We start from the raw sequence: 19,399 nt of genomic DNA, 5'->3' as shown, positions 1-19,399 counted from the left end.
CCAAGAAATGGCACCACCTGTGTGCTCAAATCCTGCGTCTGGAAGTCAGCCTTGACTCATTGTTTTCTAGACCCAACACAGTCTTCTTATCTTTTGCTGAATCTGATACCGACCAGGGTTCTTGGCCTTCCCCAATCAATAGAAATTGACTAGAGCCCAGACAAGAAATTCAGGCAAGTCTTTATTGGGACACCTGCAGCAGCAGGAGGGAGCGAGAACAAACATCAGTTTCCTTTGCTTGCTTACTTGCTGAGCAGGGGTGCGGGGCGGGGGGGGGGGGGGCGAGCTGGTTCTCTATATAGGGTGAGGGTAGCAGGGTGTGTCCAGGGGGTCGGGCCAGAGGGATGGCTTAGGTGGCTTGCCCACCCCTCTGGTGGTGTTGAGTGCAGGGGGCATGCCCAGTACCCTGCTTTTGCTCCCAACACCCCGTTTTTGCTCCAGGCTTTTCAAAAGTGGCAGTTGGGTTTTCTTGGTCTCTTTGCATATTTTGGGTCCAGAATTTGCCCCAACTGCACATGCACTCAGTTATTTTTAGTCCCATATAGTTTCCTTGTATTTTGTTGCTCAAAGAGAGGTGTATCCAGGGGCAAGCATTGCAGCAAAGGGTCCCAGGTCCCAGCCTGTCTCAAGTTGAGTTGTCTCTGTCTCCAAAATATATCCTGGGGACTTCCCTGGTGGTCCAGTGGTAAAGAATCCGCTTTCCAATGCAGGGGACACAGGATCAATCCCTCGTTAGGGAACTAAGATCCCACATACCACAGGGCAGCTAAGCCCTCATGCCACAACAATTGAGCTCACGCGCCTCAACTAGAGACCCTGCGTGCCGCAAACTGCAGAGCCCACGTGCCCTGGAGCCTGTGCGCCACAACTAGAGAGAAGCTCGTGTGCCACAAGGAAGAGCCTGCGCACCGCAACAAAAGACAGACATGCCCGCAACTAAGACCCTATGCAGCCAAAAAGAAATTAAATAAATAAATAAATAATAAAATAAATCGTAAAAAAAAAATCTATCCTGAATTTGACCCCCTCCTCTCCAGCCATCTATATTCTGGTCTAAGCCACCATTGTTGTTCACCCAGGGAATTCCCCCTCATCACTTCCCTGGGCTCCCTGCTGCAACCCCTGCCCTCTGCAGTGTGCAGCGTCCTCCTTCTACAGCAGCCAGAGAGGAACCTTTATATGTAAATCACAACCCTCCCTCCCGCAGCTCCCATGCTACTCAGACTGAAACCTAAACTTCTCACCTTGTTCTCCACTCGCTGATGACTGATGATGACAACCTCATCCCCCTCCCCCTCCCTCCCTAAGCTGAAACTACAGTGGCCTTTATGCGCTTGATCATACCAAGTTCAATCCAACATCAGGGCCTTTGCACATGCCGTTCCTGCTCCTTCTTTCCCCCGAGGTGCACATGACCGGCCCCTTCTCATCCACAGGTTTCAGTTCAAAGGACACCGCCTCAGAGCAGCCTTCCCTGGCAACTCTAAATTGTATCCAGTCACTCTGCCTCTTTTATCTTTTTCCGTTTCCCTGAGAGCACCTACCAGTAACTCAAATTATCTTGTCTATTTGTAGACTTATTTCTTTTATCTGTCCCCTGCTCTACCCACCGGGGTGTAAGCTTCAAGGAAACGTAACTACCTTGCTCACCATGTGCGTAGAACAGTTTATACCACACAGATACTCAGTAATTCTTTGCTGAATGAACGAGCAAGTGAATCCACATGTTGTGAGGTGTATTGTTTTCCTCCTTTTCTTTTTAATAAAGATGTATGAAGTTTATTTATTTATTTATTTATTTATTTATTTATCGTCTGTGTGGCGAGGCTTGTGGGATCTTAGCTCCCTGACCAGGGATCGAACCCAGGCCCTTGGCAGTGAAAGCGTGGAGTCCCAACCACTGGACCGCCAGGGAAGTCCCTGTTTTCCTCCTCTTAAAGTGAGAAAACATGGGAATTCCCTGGCGGTCCAGTGATTAGGACTCTTAGTTTTCACTGCTGAGGGCCCGGGTTCGATCCTTGGTTGGGGAACTAAGATCCCACAAGCCACACGGTGTGGTCAAAAAATTTTAAAAATAAAAAAAATTTTTAACTAAAGCAAGAAAACAAAGACACAGTGAGGTGGAAGGTGGTTTCTAAGACGGCCCTCAGTGATGCCCGTCTTCCCCATTCATGTGATTGTGTGATTCCCTCCCCTTGAACGTGGGCTGGACCTGAAGATTGCTTCTGACCAACAGATGTAATATGGCACCAATATGGCAAAGGCGATGGGATGCTACTTCCAAGCCTGTGTTACAAAAACCTGTGACTTCTGTCTTGGTGAGCTCTCTATTGACTTCTCAGCTTGCTTGCTAGGGGGAAGCAAGAAGCAGGTTGGTAAGGTCCACATGGCAAAAACTGAGGGTAGCCTCTGACCAACAGCCAGCAAGGAGCTGAGGCCCTCTGTCCACAATAAAATGAATCCTGCCAACGGCCACATCGTGAGCTTGGAAGTAAATCCTTTTTCAGTTGAGCCATCAGATGAGACCACAGCCCAATGGACACCTTATTACAGCTGAGAGACCGTGCAGCACAGGACTCAAATAAGCTGTGTCCAGAATCCCAGCCCCCAGGGAAACTGTCAGATAATAAATGTGTGTTCTTTTAAGCCACTAACTTTAGGGTGATAGGTCACACAGCAATAGATAACTAATACAGAGAGGTCAAATGACTTGCCTAAGGTCACACAGACATTAAAGAACTAAGGCAGGTCTTGAACCCAAGTCTCTCTGACTCCAAAATCATTCTCTAACCACTTCACTGACCCATCTCCCATAATCATAGAAAGAACATATCAAAAGCTCAGTTCAGGCTTGACCACATACTAAATATTTCATGTGAATTCTCTCATTGAACCTTCACAGGATCTCTGAGGCAGGCAACATACTTACTTGTTACAGATGCAGAAACAGGGGGAATTCCCTGGTGGTCCAGTGGTTAAGACTCCACTCTTCCACTGCAGGGGGCTCAGGTTCAATCCCTGGTTGGGGAACTAAGATCCCACATGCTGCACAGCACAGCCAAAAAGAAAAAAAAAGATGCAGAAATAGGGACAGAGAGGGTCCCACTTTCACTTAGGGATGTGGACTCTTCCTTTATCCTCATCCCATGGGTTTGCCATTGGATTGAATTGGAGTAAATTTCAGAAATGAAGAAGGATTAGGAATATCTCCACAAATGCTATACCTGTCTTAGTCCATTCAGGCTGCTAACAGAATACCATAGACTGGGTGGCTTATAAACAACAGATGTTTGGGGCTTCCCTGGTGGCACAGTGGTTGAGAGTCCGCCTGCCGATGCAGGGGACGCAGGTTCGTCCCACATGCCGCAGAGCGGCTGGGCCCGTGAGCCATGGCTGCTGAGCCTGCGCATCCGGAGCCTGTGCTCCACAACGGGAGAGGCCACAACCGTGAGAGGCCCGCGTACCGCAAAAAAAACACAAAAAAACAAAAAAAACAGACGTTTATTTCTCACAGTTCTGGAAGCTGGAATTTCAAGATCAAGGCACCGGAAGATTTGGTACCTGGTGAGAGCCTGCTTCCTGGTTCATAGATGGCTGTCTTCTTGCTGTGTCCTCACATGGTGGAAAGATGAGGGAATCTCTCTGACGTCTCCTCTATGAGGACACTAATCCCATTCATGGCCTTCACCCTCATGATGTAATCATGTTCCAAAGACCCCCACCTCCTAATACCATGACCTTGGGGGTTAAGATTTAGCACCAGGAGTTCCCTGGTGGTCCAGTGGTTAGGACTCTGCACTTTGACTGCCATAGTCCCGGGTTCAATCATTGGTTGGGGAACTAAGATCCTGCAAGCTCCTCAGTGCAGCCCCCCAAAAAAAAAAAAATTTAAAAAAGACTTAGCATGTAAATTCGGGGGCGGGGAAGGAACACAAACATTCATCTATAGCAAGGCCTGAGAGTATGAGAAGGGGAGAAGGATGCCCTGGGTACTTTGCACCCCTGATCCCCAGCCCTGGCTGAGATCCAGCTCCCCTTGGAGAGAAAGGTGGCACTGAGCTGTGTTCAGCCTCATCCACCTATGTCTTGGCTGGAGGGTTTGGAGGGGTGTGTGTGTGTGTGTGTGTGTGTGTGTGTGTGTGTGTGTGTGTGTTCACATGCTGATGCATCTGCTCACCTCCTCCTCCTCAGCATGAAAATACCCTTGCACCCACAGTCATGTGGACATGCACAGAATGAGAATCCCCAGTCATCCACAACCTCACTCAGCCTGATGGACTAGACACAAATTCCTAGGCACACAGACACGGCATTCACCCCCAGATACCCCAGGACATGGCAGGCCACATGTGGACTCATGCAGATGCATGCCTATATCCACACAGATATTCTCAGTATCTTGCAGGAGACCGAGGAGTCTTGCAGACTCCTCTGCATTTTGACTCTCTGAGTCTGTCTGTGGGATTTTACGTGTATGTACATGACCATGAGTACCTGTGTTGTGTCCTGCCTTTGTGCCTGTGTGTCTATATATCTTTGTTTTTCAACATGACATCAGTCTGCCTGGGTGTCTGTCTGTTTCTAGGTCTGCAACATTGCTTGGGTTTGTCTGGCTGTATCTCTCTCTGTGTTGTGACTATGTCTGGCTATGAATCTGACTTGTGGCTGGGCCCTGACTGCGTCTGTCCCTTTGTTACTGCTCTACGTCTGTGCTCTATGCGTTTCTGTCTGTTGTCTGGGTCTGCTTCTCTGTTATTCCGTTTGCATTGACAGCTGTGGTCCCTGCAAGTGTATCTGCTGTCTCTGTCTGGAACTGTTTGCTGGCTGTGTCTGTGTGTTATCTCCCTGCACCTATCATCTGTATGGACAAGGACTTCTTTATGTGTGTGCTGTTCCGCTGTACTTGTTGGTTTGTGTCTGTGACTTTGTGCTGCCTGTATAACTTGGTATCTCTCCGTGTCTGTCTGCTGTCTGTGACTGTTCTGGCCTGTTTGTGTTGGTCACTCCCTGGCCATGTGTGTGCTGTCTGTTTGTCTGTGTCTGTGTTCTGTCTGCTGTCTGTCTACCTTCCTCGTGCCTCCGTGTCCACTCTCCAGCCTGGCTCCCTCTGGTGGTCCTGCGGGGAATGGCCAGCGCAGAGAGATCAAAGGAAAAAAGAGTTGAGGGAAGAGGAAGCATTTTAGGCAAACTGTGAGTCCTTGGCTGCCACGGAGAAGGGAAGGCTTGGGTGTTATGGCAGAAACCAGATGCAACCCTCCTTGCAGGATGGGGCTGGGGGTCTGGCCTCTGAGCTTGCACACCTCTTACCCACCCATCCTGTAGAAGTCTAGAAGGCAGGACGCCTGGGTCTCTCACAGTGGGTGGGGGCAGGGGCCTTCCTCTGGGGACGTCACCCGTTAAACTTCCTCTCTCAGCCACACAGGAAGCTGAGCCGGCTCAGGGCCCAGCCCTGAGAAAGCACAGGCCCCCCCAGCACCCCTGAGGAAAGGGCCCCGCCGGGCCAGCCCTGCAGGGACCATGGGATCCACAGCTGAGTAAGAGCTGCCCCCTCTCCCATCTTCTGGACCAAGATTCCCAGACCGGGCCTGGGCTGGGGCCAAGGAGAACGAGGCTGGGGCAGGCCCGGGAGGGACCGCGAGCCACAGGAGCAGGTGGCTGGAATTAGGGCAGGACACTCAGCTGGCCTACAGTATGGACTCCGCTCTCAGGCACACTCAGGCCACTCTGGGACCTTCCAATCTCTCTCTCTCTCTCTCTCTTTCTCTCTCTCTCTCTCCCCTGCTCTCCGCCAGCTCTGTATGACTAAGTTTGTAACTCTTGAGCCTGTGCCTTTTGGTGTATCTCAGTGATGGGGAACCTGGCTTCCGGGGTCAGCGGGGGGGAGGGGCGGGCTCTGTGTGTCCATGTGCAGGAGTGATTGACTGTGTGGGACTTGTGTCAGCGCGAGGATGAAGCTCAGTGTGAGGGGGTGCCAATCTCAGGGACAATGCGTGTGCACTCACTCCCCGCTCTCTTCCTCTGTCTCTCTCCCTGAGCCCAAGTCCCAACATGCTCTGCAAGGTGGATAGAGGGTTGGGGGCCAGGGGAGGAAGGCAGAGATTGCAGGGTTCCCAGAAGGACCAGGGCACACTGCCCTCTTTCCTCTGATAAAAAATCTGAGGGCCCCTTGAAGCCCCAGGGCCCCATGAAGTCACGTACACAGAGACACTTGGGCAGGGCCTCACACATATACCCAGGGACCCTCAGGCCCACCCAAGAAAACGGGGATGTTATTCACCCTCACACTGGCTCAGCCACACATATGCAAAGTCCTACCTGACACATGCTCTGGACAGTCTCATCCTTTCAGGCAGACACAGAATAGAATTGCAGACACACACACACACATACACACACACAGGTGCAGACACACACACAGAAGCAAATCCCTGGACACACTGAACCCTTTCCTGTCCTGCAGAAGGGGTCTCCCTGCACTGTTTGACTGGTTCTTCGAAGCGGCCTACCCTCCCTCCCTGCAAGAGGGTGAGTCAGGGGCATCACTGGGGATGGGGGTCGAGATGGAGGGTGGGCCCGGGATCCTGAACTTAAGAGCCTGCTCTCTGTGCAGATCCCCCCATCCTGCGGCAGTTCCCCCCAGACTTCAGGGACCAGGTATGCAGGCTGGCTCCTTGCTCCCCAGGGGCCAGGGCCTGTCCCCCTGGGGGAGGGGACCCTATGTCTCAGACCACTGGGAGCTTAGGGGTGGAGCCCAACCTGAGTGGCCAAGCAGTGTGTGCTTCTCTCCACCCCCAGGAGGCTATGCTGATGGTGCCTAAATTCTGCTTCCCTTTTGATGTGGAAAGGTATGGAAGGAAGCAGACACCCAAGGACCCAGGGACCCAGACCTCTCATGGACCCCCAGGATTCAAACACCCAGAGACTCAGACAACAGAGACCATATACCCAGGGGCCCTGAGATTCAGAGACCCAGGGACTCAGAAACCCGGGGACCCTGACAAATAGTGACCTATACACAAAGGGACTCATTTACCCAGGGTCTCAGGGACCCAGGGCCTCAGAGAACTGGAGACGCTGACAACTAGGGACCTATACACCCAGGGCCCCAGACTGGTGGACGCAGTAATAGGAGCATTGTCAGGGGCATGAAGGGGAGGGGGGGTTCACGGGGGTGGGATGCCCAGGTCTCTCTGAGAACTTTTCCTGCCCCCAGGGAGCCCCCCTGCACCGCCGTACAGCATTTCACCTTTGCCCTCACGGATCTGATCGGCACCCGCAGATTTGGTTTCTGCCGCCTCCGGGCTGGTGCCCACAGCTGTCTCTGCATCCTCAGGTGTGGGATATGGGGGTCTGGGACGGGGGAAGGGCCTCTGCCTACAGGCACTGCATGAAAACTGTGTCCACTCTCCGCAGCCACCTGCCTTGGTTTGAAGTGTTCTACAAACTGCTGAACACAGTGGGGGACCTCCTGTCACAGGATCAAGTGAGACCAGCTCTCTCTGTCATTCCTGCAGGAGTCCTAGTCCCACTCCCACCACGGCCCCAGCCTGGCTCTGAATTCCCAAGCCTGACCGGGCCCCTTTGGCTCCAGACCACCCAGCCTGAGTCAAGACCCTCAGAGTCCCCAACCCGCATTCTGGCTCAGGCATCCCACCCTTACCCAGGTCTCAGAGGTCGACGAACTTCTTCTACATCTGCTGCAGCAGCCCCTTCCCGGGACCCAGGACTCAGTGGGGCTGGAGCTGGTGAGTACCCCCTCCCCGCTGGGCGTCGGACCTCAGGTGGCTGGAGAGGCTGCACCCCGGCCCTGAGGACCACACACCACATCTCCCCCAGGGCAGGGGAGTGATGATCTCCAGTGCGCAAGGCATCCCGCCCCCTGGCCCCGGGAAGAGCATGCCGGTGAGCAGAGCTGGAGACCCTGGAAGGTTGGGCACCCACGTGAGGTTAACCGCTTGACTTATCAGTCCCCCTACTAATCCCCCGCCAGCTTTCCTGCTTCGTGGCCCCCGACTCCGGCCGCCTGCCATCCATTCCTGAGAACGTGAGTGGAGACCTGAGAGGACACTCTGGGAGGGGGGAAGAGGTCCGGAAACCCGGAGAGGGCTCTCAGATCCTGTGGCCCCTCGCGTCCAGCATTCTTCTCTGGTCTTCAGAGGAACCTAACGGAGCTGGTGGTGGCGGTGACCGACGACAACATCGTGGGGCTATTCGCTGCGCTCCTGGCAGAGCGAAGGGTCCTGCTCACCTCCAGAAAGCTGAGCACCGTGAGGCGGGACCGCTGGGCCGGGGAGGGGCCGAGGCCTGGCTTGGCCCCTGGGGGCGGGACAATCGGGGAGGATTCCTCGCTCTAACCCCACTGGGCGAGACCCGAGGGCAATGTCCTGGCTCAGCCCCTTTGAAGGTCAGGGTTGAGTTGAATCCTGGCTCCACCTTTATGGGGGAAATCAGAGCGGGCTGCACTGTACCCCCTCCCCCGGCTTCAGTAGCGCTGAGTCCAGGCTCCACCCACTATGGGCCAGAACAAGACTGGCTCCGCCCCTCTGGAGGGTGAGATCAGAGAGGGCTAAATTCTAGCTCCGCCCCTAGGGGAGAAGGACGGGGTAGGGGTGGAGCTAGCATTCAGCCTCTACCCCTAGGGGCGGGACTTCGGGGGTGGCGGGGACCGAATTCTAGCTCCGCCTCTCTAGGGGTGGGGTCAGCGGGCTGAGTCTCTGTCCTATCCCTAAGGAGAGAGATTCAGGAGGGTTGAATATTAGCTTCCACCCCTAGAGAGAGAGACTAGCACGTGCTGAGTCCTGGCACCACCAGTTCCAAGCACTGTAATTTGCGGAATTCTTGGCCTTCACAAGAAAGGGGTTTGAGTTTTCACCTCTTACCCAGTAGCGGGTGGGGAAGGGAGGTGGAGGGAGACAGGAGACTGGGGACACGAGATATGAAGCCGGGAGAGCCACCGTCCAGAGAGGGTCCTTGAAGCTGGGGGTCCAGGCCCTGACTCCACGGTCCCCGACCCGTCCCCAGCTGACGTCATGCGTCCACGCGTCCTGCGCTCTCCTGTACCCCATGCGCTGGGAGCACGTGCTGATCCCCACGCTACCGCCGCATCTGCTGGACTACTGCTGGTGAGGGGCAGGGGCTGGAGAGGGGCAGGGCTTGGAGAAGAGGCCTAGGGTCCTGGGGACCCGGGGGCGGCGCCTGCATGACCGGCCCCCTCGGTCTTCCGCAGCGCGCCCATGCCCTACCTCATCGGAGTGCACGCCAGTCTCTCCGAGGTAAGTGGGAACGGACCTGGATGGCAGGGTTGGGTGGAGTGCGCCCCTGCACCCCCAGGTATCCTCCCCTGTCGGGGATCCTCGGGCTCTGAGCGACCATCGCCACTCCAACTCCCTAACACAGAGAGTGCGGGAGAAAGCCCTGGAGGACGTCGTGATGATGAACGTGGACTCCAATACCTTGGAGACGCCCTTCGACGACGTGCAGGCACTGCCCCCAGATGTGGTCAGTGACACCCCCTTCCACCCTCCTGCCGCATCCGGGAGACGAGGCTCCGCACCCGCCTGCTCAGCGCTGCCCCCTTGTCCTCCAGGTGTCTCTGCTGAGGCTGCGGCTAAGGAAGGTCGCGCTGACCCCCGGGGAAGGGGTGTCCCGTCTCTTCCTCAAAGCCCAGGCCCTGCTCTTCGGGGGGTACCGCGATGCGCTAGTCTGCGGCCCGGTGAGCTTCGGGGACGCAGAGGGAGAGACCCCGTGGGTCTCTAAAGGATTCAGAATAATAATACCTAGCGTTTATGGAGTGCTTACTCTGTGCCTCCGTTTGCTCATCTGTAAAATGGGATCCCAACAGTACCCACCCAAAAGGGTCACGTGAGTCTGTAAATGGACATAAGCAAAATGCTCGGTTAGTGCCTGGCACATCACAGTTGATATATGATAGGTTTTACCGCTGCGATTATTATTTCACTTAATGCTCACAGCAGTATTATGAGACGGATACTCTTATGGTCCCATTCTACATATGAGGAAACCAAGGCTTGGAAGCCCCACAGCGGGTAAGTGTCAAAGCCAGGTCTCTGATCTGCTGACTTTCAACCCTGACATCCCCTCCTCCCCAGTTTTTCACAACTATTCTATAAAAACATGGTCAGGGAGTTCTATTATTTGAGAATCTGACGTTGCTTTCGACTCTGCCCTGAACACAGCCAGAAGCTGTCCATTTCTCCCCCTCCTCTGTCTCCACCACGGCCTGGTCCCCATCGTTGTTTGCCTGGATCAGCGCGCTCACCCGTCACCATGAGTCCCCTCTCGCGGACTCCCACCCTCCACGCTCCGCAATCTGACCTCCCTGCAGCCTCCAGAGGTCACCTGGGAGCATCTGAGTCAGGCCCCGTCTCCCTCTGCCAACCGCCTTCCCGGGGCTCCCACCTCCCTTGGGGTAAAAGCCCAAGTCCTCCCTGCAGCCCACGAGGCCCTGCACATCAGGGACACAGAGGCACTCCATCAATGTTTGCTACACAGATGTAAGGTAGAATATGGAAAGCAGAATAAGGGATCCTGGAGAGCCGCGGGGAGCTTAGAATCCAAGTCCTTCTTCCAGGGCCAGCCTGTAACCTTCAGTGAAGAAGCCTTCCTGGCCCAGAAACCCGGGGCGCCGCTGCAGGCCTTCCACCGGCGGGCTGTGCACCTGCAGCTGTTCAAACAGGTGCGCCAGAGTCCGGAGGGCGGGGCTGGGGCCGGAGGGGCGAGGCTAGGGGCGCAGAGGCCCGGATCCCGGAGGCCGAAGGCGGGGCTGGAGGGGTGGACGCCTGGGCCCAATGGGCGGGGCCCATTGGCCCGGCCGGATCCTCCACTCCAGGGTCACCGGGGTGGGAGAGACAGGACTGAACTCTTGGGTCCCTAAAAGTGGGAGCCCCTGACCTGAGTTCCCAGGGATAAGATCTACCTCTAGGCCTCTGAGGAGGTTGGGATGGAACGAAATTATTGAGTCCCTAAGGTGGGAACCTCCTGGGTCGAGGGTGGAGGGAGAGGAGGCTGGACTCTTGGATTCTAGGGACGTAGCGGGGGAGGTGGAACCGGACTCCTGAGTTCTTGGAAGAACGTGGGATGAACTTCAGGGTCCTTCAGTGCGGGCTGGCTTCCAGGGTCCCTGGAGGTGAGGTCGACCTCCTCCAAGGTCACTGAGAGGAGGGGGGCCTGTCTGGAGTGGCAGAGTCCTACTCCTCCGACCCTGTGAGGAGCGGGGTCTGGTCCCTGAAGACAGATCCTGACTTGGGGTGGGGACGGGTGGGGAGACGGTGGACCTTTGGCTTCCTGAGGTGGGCTCCAGACTCCTGGGACCTAAGGTTGGGCTTCTGGAGGGGCCGGGGATGGCTTCTACGTCTTGAGGGCGAGCGGATCCCCAGTCCTCGCATTCAGATGTTTGGGGCAGCCTGATTCTCTGACCCTTTGCCCTGCCCCCAGTTCATCGAAGGCCGACTGGAGAAGCTGAACAAGGGAGAAGGCTTCTCAGACCTCTTTGAGCAGGAGATCACCTGTAGCGGGGCTTCCTCAGGTGAGCTCTGCACCTGGCCCCGGAGCGCCGCCCCTCCCCACCTGTGGCCCAGTCTGAGCCTGCCCACCCTGGCAATGCTCTCTCCTCTCTCCTCTCTCCAGGGACCCTTCGCTCCTACCAGCTCTGGGCAGACAACCTAAAGGTAGTAACACCAAACACTTTAGTGTTTATTGTGGGATTAAATCAAACCTACAACCGTCCCCACTATGCTCATTTATAGAGGTGAAAAAATCAAGACTCAGAGAGGGAGAGGGGATCCTCCAGTAATACACAGCCCGGGTGGGCAGGTGGGGTCTGGGATAACCCCACGTGCCCAAGCCCCTCTTCCTTGGCTTTCTCTCCCCAGAAAGGTGGTGGTGCCCTCCTGCATTCCGTCAAGGCCAAGACCCAACCAGCCGTCAGAAACATGTACCGCTCGGTGAGGCTGGGCTAGACAGGCCACTTACCAGGGTGACAAAGGCAGAGGACGGTTTAACCCCACGTTTAGAGTACACACAATTTATCAGAACTAAACCAGCAGTTAAACCATTTACCATGTTTCCTACTTTTATTTTCCATTGACTGTTCATTCATTTTTGTCGCATCAGGTCTTTTCTATTTAAAAATGACAACCAAGGTTCTTTGGCAAACATCTTTTGTCCTTCTGAGACACCACAATCCCAGCTTCTGCCCTTGTGGTTTGTTTTTATCCCAAGCCCCAAATTTTCCTGGGACCAACTTCCACAGCTCGCAATTGTCTGCTGGATTTTATTCTTTGCTCAGCTTTTGAACACTGACTCATTTTTACGATGTTCTGGTTTTGCCATTCCGTTTCATCTGGGGGTTATCTCCTCCAGTAATATTCCTTCTGTGTTAGTCAAAGGGGCAAGTTGGTATTGACTTCTTAGGGGGTACCGGGGGAACCTGAATATATATTGAGACACACATGAGCAGATGGCAAGACAAAAGTGTCCTCGGGGTTGGAGGGCCGAGTTCTCAAATGTCCAGGGTCAAATCGCTCTGGATTCTGTCTCTTTCGGCTCCTCCGTAGGCGAAGAGTGGCTTGAAGGGTGTGCAGAGCCTTCTGATGTACAAGGTAAAGCCAGTAGCCAACGCCTCGGGGCAGCGGGGGGAGGGGCTCCTGGCTCACCCACCCTCTTCCTAGGATGGGGACTCTGGCCTGCAGAGGGGGGGGTCCCTGAGGGCCCCTTCCCTCACCAGCCGCTCAGATTGCCTGCAGCAGCGCTTGCCTATCACCCAGCACTTTGGACAGGTAAGAGCCCCGCCCCCGTGCCCACGCACGTACCTGGACTTATCACCAAGTCCTTCTCCCATCCCGTCTCCAGCCAGACATCTCGACTACCCCCAAAATGGGGTGCCCACTCCCCCTTCACAGAACCCCCTGATTCTGTAGCTCCTGAGGCCCCAGCCCCCAAATCTGTCCTTTGCAGAACCGGCCCCTTCGCCCCAGCAGGAGACTCCAGCGGGAAGAGAGACCTTCTGAGTCCCTGGGGGAGGGGTAAGACTCCAAGGCAGAGGGAGGGAGCAATGTTGGAAGTTGGGGGCTGGGACTCCTGGGGAAGTGGGCCCCAAAACTCCAGACCCTTCAGAGCAGCTGGTCTGGGGCAGATATCTGAGGCTGCCCATCCTCACCCAGGACACCCTCTCTGAGCCCTGAGGATGCCCAGGAACCGTTGGCAGAGGAAGCTCTGGATGGCAGCTTCCTTGGGTCCGGAGAAGAACTGGATTTGCTGAGCGAGATTCTGGATAGTCTGAGCATGAGAGCCGCCCGGAACAGCAGCCTGCGGCCAAGCCAGAGTTTGGATTGCTGCCACAGAGGGGACCTGGACAGCTGCCTCAGCCTGGTGAGAGCCCGCCCAGCCCTTCCCCATTTGCTCATCCAACCTGCCAGCCCCTCCTTCATTTAAAGGCCAGCAACGTGCCCATCTCCCCATCCCCACCCAGCCTGACATACCAGGAAGATCAAGATGGCAAGCAGATGATGAGAAACCACCAGGGCCCCAGCCCCTGTCCCCTTCTGTCGGCCTGCCGCCTCTGCACAGTCCCCAGCCTTCAGAGGCCACGAGCTCCTCGAAACACCCTACTTCCCAGCTGCCGTCAGAGGCCAGCCCAGAAATCATTTCTCCGTCCCAGTCTTCGACAGCTTCCGCAGACCCAAGCAGCAAAGGGGACCCCAGCTCCTCTCTCACAGAGCCCCAGCCTCTACGCCTCTCCCCTCCCCACGAGGCAACCGAGGATCCCACAGCCCAGGAGAGTCCCTGCTCCCAGCTCTCCACAGAACCCAGCCCTCGAGAAAGCCCCCGACTTCTGACCCCCACAAAGCCCAACTCGGATATTACCTGGACATCCCAAGTCCTTGATTCTTTCTCGGATCCCGGTTCCCCAGAGAACCCCAAAGCCCAGCCTTCGGAGGTCCTGCTCCCAGAGCACACACACCTCCAGCCCCACGAGGAGCTGGGAGCACCCAGGTCCCCTGATCCTCCTGCTAGGAATTTGGGGGGGCTCCAGGCCAGGAGCCGGCCCAGGGTTGCTGAGCTTAAAAAGTGTTTTGAAGATTAATCATCAGGGGTCTGGAGGAGATTCTGGTCCCTCAATAAAGCTGCAAGGGCCCAAAGCTTGTTTTTCCTGGTGGGTTTACCTGGGAGCCCTGTTTCTGCTCACCCACCCCACTCCCCACCTTCCCTCCCGAGGCAGCCTCCGGCTGGCTCTTAGGTGCAGCTAAAAGCCTTTCCCTTCCAGGAAGCCCCCCCCAGCCCTTAGGACCCTCGAGACCTTACAATTCATCTCTCAACAGCCTATGTGTCTCCTCCATCTAGGCTAACTCCTGCCCCCACCAGCTCACAAAAAGGTTTATTACATGGCTCTACCCATTGTATAGATACATATAAAGTAAGCAGCCTCAGTCTCCCTTGCCTTCAAGGGCAGAGTCTTCGAAGCACCTTCTTGCCTTCTATTCTTAAGTGCTGGGTGTGTTTCATTGCCCAGACAGGGCTCTGCCTACCCCCAAGGTCACACAGCCAGGAAGGGTGATGGGTAGAGGAAGGGGACCTAGATGGGCAGGCAGCCCCGCACCGTCTCCTTGGAGTCCTGGGGAGCCTGGGCCTCGGCTGCATGGGAGAACTGAAAGGAAAGGAGAGGGGGCGGTGTCGGGCCTGTGTGGCAGGCAGACAGATGGCTGATGGTGCAGCAAGCGGGAGGCAGGTCCGCAGCCCCGGCACCCCAACTGCAGGCAGAGTCAAGCAGAGGCGGCATGCTTCGCAGAGCCCGCCCGGCAGGTGCCCCGTGGCCCCCCCAAGTCCTCCGGAGCCATCAGAGGCTGGTGTGTCGGTGGTAGCTGCTGTGTGCAGCTGAGCGCCGGGCAGTCCTGGGCCGTGGAGGCAGCTGTGGCCAGCCCCAGCATTCAGATGAGCCGCTCCTCAGGCGGCAGCTTGAGGTTGGGAGGCAGTGGAGCTCGGGCACCCACCTGCTCCTCGCTGCTGGGCCGGTAGGTGCCCTCCGTCTGCCGCTTCTCCCGAAGCTTCCGCACCAGAAGTACCAGGCCCACGGCCAGGAGCAGGGCGGCCAGGAGGGAGAAGACCACGACGATGGCAATGGTGGCCTCCTGCGACTGTTGGCAGTGGGGGGGGAACGACAGGTGTGACCCACCTGAACTTGGGCATCCCGTCCACCCCCGCCTGAGAATTATCTGGGAATGCTAATCCCCTCCCCCCCCCACACCCGCCACTTTTGGTGACTGGCTTCCTCCACTCAGGGTTCCTGATCCCCATCTTATCACATCTGGGGTTCCCAGGCTCCCCCACCTGCCATGTCTGGGGTCCTTCTCCCAAGCGCCTGCCGCATCTAGGCTCCTAGATCCCTCCTCCCCCTGCCTGAGCGGCACAGGGGGCTCCTGGACCCCCTACACTTGCCAAGCATGGTATTCTTTTTTTTTTTTTTTTTGTCTTAGTTCCCCAACCAGGGATCCAACGTGTGCCCCCTACATTGGAAGCGCGGAGTCTTAACCACTGGACCGCCAGGGAAGTCCCGCCAGGCATGGTGTTCTTGCCCATCCCCTTCCTGGGGTTCTCAGTCTCCCCATTTGCCATGTTGATATTCTGGTCTCTCCCACTTAGGGTTCTCCAATGCCTCCCCCACTGTCCAGCCTGCCGCCTCTGGGAATCTAGGCCCTCCCATCTGCTACACGGGGGACTCCCGAATAAAAGCCCTGCCGCTCTTCTCCCACATATACCCCAACTCACCAGGGCCCCATTGGAGCCAGGGCTGGGGCCAGAGGGTGTAATCGTGCTGTTCCCACTTACAGTGGGGTCCAGTGCTGCAGGGCGGTGGTAGAGAAGATAAATGAATCCCCATCTATTCCTTCCCATCTGGAAGCATCTGCATCTTCCTGGGTCATGTCCCCTCATTAGAACTCTGCCCTTTTGAGTCTTGCATTCTGTGAGTGGCCTCCACCCAGGGGCTGGCCCTGCTGATTTTGCTCCACGGGGAACCCCTTACCCAGGGGAGCCCAGAGCTAAGTAATCAGCCAACAGTGGTCTGCAGTTTGCGCAGAGTTGGGGGCTATTATAATGCATGGTGTGGGGAAGCCCAACCCTCCCCCCAACCCCAGCCTCACCTCTCCGGCCCTCCCTCTGCCCTTAAGGATCTGGGCGGATCCTGCATTTCCCTGGAGCTTCTGACTCACACCTCCCCCCAGGCTCCCGAAACTGGAATAGAGGGCTGAAAGGCTGAGTCCCCACCTCTGGTCAGCCTGCTCCACCTGGGCTTGGAGCCCCAGGCAGGCCTCCTCCTGGCTTCCATTTCCCCCAAACTGCTCAACCCTGCTGAGACTCCGGCCCGCAGGCCTCTTCTCCCGGCAGCTCACAATTCCGCCCAACTCAGGAATTCTCCTAGACCAACTCCAACCGTCCAAGGAAGGACACAGAAATTCTACGCCCCCAGCCCTACCCCAGACTCTAGACTCCTGCTCCCAAGGCATCGCATGCCCGCTCCTGGGTTCTTGCCCTCTCAGCGTCCCAGGCACCCAGCGCTTCTAAGCCCCGACCCCCAGTGCCCCCGACCGGTACCTACTTTGCCCCCAGACCCGGCCCCAGCGGGTCGGCAGCAGCGGCAGGCCGATCGCCAAGAGCAGCCCCAGGCCGGGGCTCGCCATGGGCCGGGTGACGGGCTGGTGGCACCGGGGACGGGGCTTGTCGCGCGCGCCGCTCCTACCGCATCTCGGGCGGGGGGGCGGTACCTTCGACCCCGCACCTGGGGGCTGGAAAGGAGAAAGGCCGGAGCGTGGGGGAGGGGGCCAGACCCGAGCGCAGGCCCCTGGGAGGGGCGACCCGCGCCGGCCACCCAGGAGTCCCGCCCCGCCCCCCGCCGCCAGAGGTCAGAGTTAAAGATTAACTCGGGGCGGCGCGTTCCTGGGCTGGGGAAAGGGGAAGGGAAGGGGGGAAGGGTGGCAGGCCCAGCCGCGTGACCTGCCTCCCTACCTGGCCCGGGCGTCTTCGACCCCGCTCAGGGTCCCGATCCCGGTCCCTCGCTCGAACCCTCGATCCGTCGGTAAGTGGCTCGGTCGGACTCTTCCAGCTCCGCCGGCTCACGTGACCCGGAAAGTTTAGTCACTCACCTTGGAGGTGAGCGCACTTCCGGCTTGTGCACCTGAGCCTAGATGAAAGGGCGGGGCCAAGCGGGGGCGGTTCCGCGCCGCGGACGCACCTGTAACGGTAACCCAATCCCATAATCGGGAGTAGTGAAAAGGAGCAGAAGCGCGCAGGTGTAAAAGGGGCCTCTCACCTGCACTGCAGGTACATCTGTAGAATCGTCCAGGTGTGAAGACACACGGGGCACCGAGTCACCGATGTGTGAGGCACTCCTGTCTGGGGTAGACCGGGATGGGGAGCCTCTAAGGAAAAAACACTGGTGTGGGACACACCTGCATGGGAACAAACGTGTAAAGAAATCTGCAAGGATGTGTAAGAACACCCATGGGAGACATCTGCTTTGAATCACATCTCTTTGGAGTATAGCTGAATGGAAGCCTACCTGTGTGGAAAACAGCTGTATAGAACACACCTGCATGGTTACAAACACCTGGCTGAGGCACTTTGGCGTGGGGTACATCTGTTTGGGGAATGCATCTTCATGGCTCACCTATGAAATGAACAAGACTTGCAGAAGGAATTCCTGTGTGTAAAGGTATTGGAAACACCTGTACGAGACATACCTGCATTTAAGTACACCTGTAGGGGACCCAGTTATATGGAAAGAGCCCCGTATGGGTGAATGATTAAATGGAACTCACGTATGGCGGGGGAGGCTCTATAACGCATTCCTGGGTGGAGAAACACCTGTTGAGAAACATACCTGTGAGGTGAAGGAAACAGCTGCATAGAATAGAGCTCACACGAGAGGAAGACCTGAGCGCGCCTGCACGGGGCACACTCACACTGAAGCACATCGTGGGGGGGGGCCTCATGTGTATTGAGGTCCACCTGTCAAGGATGCATCTGTGAGAAAACATTTGTTTGGGGCAACTCCGTGGGAAAATATCTGTACGGCACCTGCAAGGGCGACCTGTGAATGAAAACGTCTGTGAGGGGACCCTCTACAAGAGGCTCGTTTGAGCACACCTGTCTGGGCAGAAGCTGAGTGGGAACCATGTGTGCCTTCACGATCGTCCTTTGGATAAAGGACGATGATAATAAGACGACCCCCTCCTGGGGACTCTAGAGAGAAGAGTGATGGTTAAGGGAAAATTAATCCCTTCTAGGGCATAGAGCGATGTTGGGTAAGAATCCCAGGTCTAGTTAAATCTCTGCTTTGCCCCTTCCTGGGCATGTGGACTGCGGTGAGCGGCTTAACCTCCTGTTTCGTCATCTGTGAAGTGGGAAAGCCAGTCCCACTTACCTTATAGGGTTTTAGCGAGGACGACGCGAGGGGTGAGTGAAAGGTCAAGGCTTGTGCAAAGCAATGAATCAACGTTAGCTATTATTATTATTCGCTGTCAAAAGATCTGGGCGCCCCTCCCCCTAATGGCGAATCGAGAAACTGCGCCCGAAACTAGTGGGAGGGGCATTTGGCAGGTGCAGTGAGCGCGACAGGCTGGGGCCCCGCTTCCAGCTACGCGGTCCTTATCCGCAGCCGCTCCTGGGACTCTGAGATCCCCCCCCTAGGCCGGTCCGGAGAAAGCAGTCTGCTCGGCGTCTGGATCCGGCAGAGGCCCCTTTAAGACTGCGAGGCGAGCCGGGGGCCGCGGGGCCCAAGGCAGTGTGGGGTCAGTGGGGAGGCCCCGCCTAGGTGGGTGAGCAAGGCGGGACAGCAGGGCACAGCTCCTGCGGCTCTGGCCAATAGGAAACCGACTTTGCAGCCGCGCCACGCGTTGATCTTCTGTTTCCCAGTCTGAGTGGGACCGAGAAAGGAGGTGCGCGGGCGGGAAGAAAACACGGAGGGAGAGCAAGGCGACTTGATTTTCTGCTTCTGTGGCCGCTTAGGCAATGTGAAACGAGTGGGCGGACTGTTGCAGGGCTAGATGGCACAGAGTTGGTTCTGAGTACGTCTAGGGAAACCGAGAACTTTAGTTCCTGAGGAGGATTAGTAGAGGAGGGAGGTCAAGTGGAAAGAGATTATGTAACCCAATCCCTGACATCTCCCTACCTCGTCTCCTTGGGCAGAGGGTAAACTGAGGCACGCAGAAACGGAACCCTGAAACCAGACCTGAGATCATTGATCTCTCGAACCCCCCTTCCCAGAATGAACGTGGTTGCTCCCTAGATTGTGCTAATACCAGAGCATCCCTGACACGCCCCCCCAGCTCCGCCCCCTCCCCCTCCCCCCCAATGCGGAGGAGACGCAAGTTCTGGCGCGGGCGGC

The 19,399-nt window shown here is 56.6% G+C and overlaps 2 protein-coding genes across 3 annotated transcripts; one reads left to right on the top strand and one right to left on the bottom strand.

Moving 5' to 3' along the window:
• The first annotated feature begins 5,485 nt into the window (after positions 1-5,485).
• Positions 5,486-14,202, top strand: DENND1C (DENN domain containing 1C). Its single transcript, XM_082620545.1, has 23 exons — positions 5,486-5,534; positions 6,461-6,525; positions 6,611-6,654; positions 6,796-6,845; positions 7,214-7,333; positions 7,414-7,483; positions 7,665-7,745; positions 7,837-7,902; positions 7,991-8,044; positions 8,157-8,267; positions 9,022-9,122; positions 9,227-9,272; positions 9,397-9,498; positions 9,587-9,712; positions 10,592-10,696; positions 11,455-11,545; positions 11,647-11,687; positions 11,892-11,963; positions 12,576-12,620; positions 12,690-12,797; positions 12,976-13,043; positions 13,182-13,389; positions 13,490-14,202. Exons 1-23 carry the CDS (start codon positions 5,518-5,520, stop codon positions 14,102-14,104), a joined length of 2,406 nt encoding a protein of 801 aa, XP_082476671.1. The 5' UTR covers positions 5,486-5,517; the 3' UTR covers positions 14,105-14,202.
• Positions 14,203-14,299: 97 nt separating this feature from the next.
• CRB3 (crumbs cell polarity complex component 3) lies at positions 14,300-17,308 on the bottom strand. Of its 2 annotated transcripts, XM_082620546.1 has the most exons (5): positions 17,020-17,308; positions 16,613-16,799; positions 15,784-15,857; positions 15,009-15,152; positions 14,301-14,665 (listed from the first exon to the last, which is right to left on the bottom strand). In XM_082620546.1, the coding sequence occupies exons 2-5, from the start codon at positions 16,692-16,694 to the stop codon at positions 14,594-14,596; spliced, it is 372 nt and encodes a 123-aa protein (XP_082476672.1). In that variant the 5' UTR covers positions 16,695-16,799; positions 17,020-17,308; the 3' UTR covers positions 14,301-14,593. The 2 variants fall into 2 exon arrangements, with proteins under 2 accessions (XP_082476673.1, XP_082476672.1); XM_082620547.1 differs by lacking the exon at positions 17,020-17,308 and having other exon boundaries at positions 14,300-14,665; positions 16,613-16,978.
• Between the last annotated feature and the right edge of the window lie 2,091 nt (positions 17,309-19,399).

The sequence above is a fragment of the Mesoplodon mirus genome (genome assembly GCF_964341445.2).
Source record: "Mesoplodon mirus genome assembly, chromosome: 5".
NCBI lineage: Eukaryota > Metazoa > Chordata > Mammalia > Artiodactyla > Ziphiidae > Mesoplodon > Mesoplodon mirus.
This window is presented reverse-complemented; position numbering and strand designations above follow the sequence as displayed.